Genomic DNA, 4,236 nt, shown 5'->3' with positions numbered 1-4,236 from the left:
GTTAATCTGATCCTGATTTAACTTTGGTACCTGGTATCTGTCTAGGAATTTGTCCATTTCATCCAGGTTTTCCAGTTTTGTTGAATATAGCCTTTTGTAGTAGGATCTGATGATGTTTTGGATTTCCTCAGGATCTGTTGTTAGCAACATCGTTTTGATAACCTAAAGTCAGCCACAGGAGAGTATCGAGACTAAGGTAACACTGTAAACCAGAGCTTTGGTGGTACGTTGCTTTATTCTGTTATTTCTCTGTAGAGCCAGTTAAACATTTACTCATATAGCACATTATGTTAAAACAAACAAATACAGCACATGATTGCCTGTATTATTTTTAGTCGAAACTAAGAAAGACTGGATTTTGTGTAAAAGAATTCATTCTGTACAATATCACAATTCAAACCTTTGAGTTCCTTTTCAGGTCCTAGTATCTCAGTTAGCAACATTTGATACCTAAAATGAACTTGCCCCTCAAGGAGAACTGTACTTCCCACCACTGAGACATACTTTTTCTTACATTATTTAATTATTCTACAATAGTATCGGTACAATCCAGTTATTGCTGGCATCATATGTAATAGGAATTCAAGAATATGAGTTTGTGTTAAGGTCTCATTGATTTTTAACTTAAGAGTAATTCACTTGATTGGAGAATCATCTTAAAGAATTTTATGCCAGTCTATTTGTATTTACAAGTTTAAGAGCTAAATGTATCTCACTGTTTGTAATGAAGGGGATTGAACAGCTCAAAGGTCCATCAATAGGTGACTGAGTGACTAAATCACTGGAGAGTGACATCAGTACAATGAAGCACAATGGTCATGTCCCTCCCATTCAAACTGAGCAAAATTACCCACAAAGTGAGAGCACAGCAAAGAGTGCATAGATTGGTTGTTCCAGGGAGAGTAGTTGAAGAGCATTGTGATTAGCATTGTCTTGTTTTAAAGTGAAAAGCATGTCTTCATGTAAATGAACTCATATATATAGAAAATTTGGAAGGATTCATAAACATACATAAATATACACATACACAACTACAATTAATGACTACTTAGGAAAATTTGGGAAAGTTAAAATATTTCAACTTTTCAATACATGTGATAACTTGGGAATTCTTGAATGTGTGTTTAACATCTTTTTAGCTTAAAAAAAAAGATACATTAAGGGCCATATATATTTTCAGTTCTACATTTAGGATCCATGAATTTTTCCATCTGTCAATTATACCTAAATTTAAAAGAAATTGTATATCACTGTTCTGCCAACCCTGATGATAAACCCAGTAGCAGTAGAGTAACTTTCTGTTTGATGCTCAACCTCTAAATGTATGGCTTTCATTGTCTAAACATCTAGAGATTAGAATTTATCATTTTACTCTATCTTGTCTAATCAGGACTATTTCAAAATAGCACACCTGCTGATGTTAACACAGACACTGTACTTCAAGGATTCTTTCTTGCTTCCCCATCCTAACATAATTTCTCAGGAAACTTAAAGTAGGTGCTATCTGGGAACAACAAAAGAAAAGACGTAGACGATGATCTTGTATTAAGACATATTGAAGGATGGTAAGCTGAATCCCTCACTGTTTCTTTGGCATTCAGTCCTTGGTACACATACGGTGTGTCCCAAAATCCCCCCAGGAAGCAACAGACCTCAAACAATTGCATCTGTAAGCTGGCATTTCTGTGGCATCAAAATACAGCGTTCTGGAAAGTCTCTCACTTTCTCTCCTTTCAATGAAGGAGGAGTCTACTGAGGAAGAAAGAGAACAGGAGGAGGCAGCTGCTCTCAAAATCCAGTCCCTCTTCCGGGGACACGTGGCTAGAGAAGAGGTAAAGAAGATGAAGTCAGATAAGAATGAAAATCTGAAAAAAGAGGCAAACAATTGAGACCACAGGTTTTAACCCCCCGAAACATGAAAAGTAATCCAAATCCATCAGTGTTGTGATTGTCTTTTTTTCTTCAGTAAGGGAGATGTGATGTTGTGGAATAACATTTGTTGCTGTTGTGAAAATCTGTCATGAGCGTTTGTTTAATAAACATGTCATTGAAACACACCCCTTGAAGATTCCCCTGGGAACAGGAGGATTAGCTATATTTGTCCCAAGCCTCTGAACTCAGCATCTGAACAGAAGTGTCTAAAGCTTCAGAGACCTTGGGTCATGTGGTCCAACACCTAACAAGTAAAGCTCTCTAACTCACACCTGGAAACTGAGCTTTAAGACATGTTTCTCTTCTGTGGTAACAGTGTAGTCTTTTTTTTTCCCCTCTTGGTGATGGTGGTAGTGGTGAACCTCAGGGCTCTGACTGAGCGGTATACTGTGCCCTAAGTTTTTTAATAGTTTGAATTATTGTAAAGATAAGTACAGATCTGGCCTTCCTATAAATTGTACCCAATGGTGTTCACTTGTCATAAGCAATCATTCATTGAAAATGTACTGAACACCATTTATATGCTGAATTGATAGCAAGCATTTGCTGCTTTGATCACACAGCTTACTGTCATTTTGTCTTCTTGAGACAAAATGTATCCCTTATGTATCCCTTCTTAAAAGTCTCTTTTAGGGGCTGGAGAGATGGCTCAGTGGTTAAGAGTACCAACTGCTCTTCTGAAGGTTCTGAGTTCAAATCCCAGCAACCACATGGTGGCTCACAACCATCCATAATGAGATCTGACATCCTCTTCTGGTACATCTGAAGACAGCTTCAGTGTACTTAGATATAATAATAAATAAATCTTTTTAAAAAAGAAATGTAACGATACTTTTAAAAAAGTCTCTTTTGCTGATTACTATTCCTCTCCAACCATTAGACACATTAGAGGGCCATCAGGCCCTCTAAACCCAATCATTGGACTCCTTTTTAATACTTACCTGCCCATGTCATCCAGTCTCATGACTTTATAAACCATCTCCACATGATTGCCAGAACTTACTTCTCTCCAGCTCTAACCTTGTATAGCCAGCTGCCTACTTAACATTCCCATTGGGATGTTTATAGGTTTCTCAAAATGAAATTTCCCAAACAAATTCTTATATTGCTATTGCCATCTGCAGTTCTCTTGGTGTTTCCCATCTCAGAAAATAAAATAGTGTTCTATGTGGTCCAGGGAATGATCTATGATAGCCATACTTTCAGTTTTGAATGAGTGAGTTTATTGAGTATGTAGTGTGTCTAAAGTAAAAAAAATAAATAGTAAGGCATGTGTGATGATGGATGAATGGACAGACAGACAGACAGACAGACAGACAGACAGACAGACAGATAGATAGATAGACAGACAGACTTTGAATGCTTAAAACACTGAGCAGAAATCAACTGGTAAAGCCCATTAAGGCAGCCAGCTGGAGTTCCTGGTAGAGTCCTGGCAAGAGCAGTGTCCCTTCTGGTGAGTCTTCTAAATAAAAGAACAAATAGCAACATATATAGATGACATCATCAAATCAGACATTCACACTATCCAGCAAAAACTGACTAGAGAAATTGAGGCTGTCGGTTGGAGTTTCCAGTCCATAGATGACATTCCCATGGCTGAACCTCTGGCTTCTCCTTATACAGTGGGACAAACAATAAACAGTAGTAACGTTTGTTGGAGATACTTGACCTTCTAGCTAGCTAGCTCCAAGGGAAAGGTTTTACTCCTGGGTGGTTTGGGGATTCTCTTCTCTCTGTGTCACTTGGTTATGGGGCAACCAATCTTCAGACAAGTGGCCTAGGAAGGACACTTATTTCTGTTTTGTTTTTTGTTTTTTTGGGGGGGTCTTACCATGTAGCTCTAGCTGGCCTTTGAACTCACAGAATCTGCCAGCTTCTACCTCTGGAGCGCTAGGAACAAAAGTATGTGCCACTACATCCAGTTTGGAGGACACTTAAAAAGAACTCTTTATTGATTCTGAATTTCACCTCTGCCCTTAGAATCTTGATCCCCCCCACAAAAAAAAACACATCTCTCCATGGAAACTGCAATATGTCACAGTGTGTCATACAGCATAACCTTTTGTCCACACATCTTTAATTGCAAATATTCATTGTAATGTGTCATTGGTCTGATCAGAGGTCTCTTGCTTTTGCTACAATATCAATACAGGATCCTCACCAGGACTCCTCTCCATATCACGTTGTTGCCCTGTGTCATGGAGACTCTCAGCTTTAGATCTGCAGGACTGGCCCCTTCACAAGCTCCAGCAGTTCTTAAATGAGGTAGATGTTGGGGTGGGCCAACTCAAAGCCCTGGAT

At 38.6% G+C, this 4,236-nt stretch overlaps 1 protein-coding gene across 2 annotated transcripts in view; it reads left to right on the top strand.

Annotated features, from left to right (window-relative positions):
• The window catches only part of Spa17 (sperm autoantigenic protein 17), an 11,785-nt gene extending 9,847 nt beyond the window's left edge, over positions 1–1,938 (top strand). Inside the window, exon 5 of one of the 2 annotated variants that reach the window (XM_021207932.1) lies at positions 1,743–1,938. In XM_021207932.1, the coding sequence (XP_021063591.1) occupies positions 1,743–1,889 (147 nt within the window). In that variant the 3' untranslated portion in view covers positions 1,890–1,938. The remainder of the gene's footprint in view (positions 1–1,742) is intronic. The other variant, XM_021207933.1, reaches the window with a different exon arrangement.
• Positions 1,939–4,236: the final 2,298 nt, after the last annotated feature.

This window comes from Mus pahari, chromosome 10 (assembly GCF_900095145.1).
Source record: "Mus pahari chromosome 10, PAHARI_EIJ_v1.1, whole genome shotgun sequence".
Classification (NCBI taxonomy): domain Eukaryota; kingdom Metazoa; phylum Chordata; class Mammalia; order Rodentia; family Muridae; genus Mus; species Mus pahari.
This window is presented reverse-complemented; position numbering and strand designations above follow the sequence as displayed.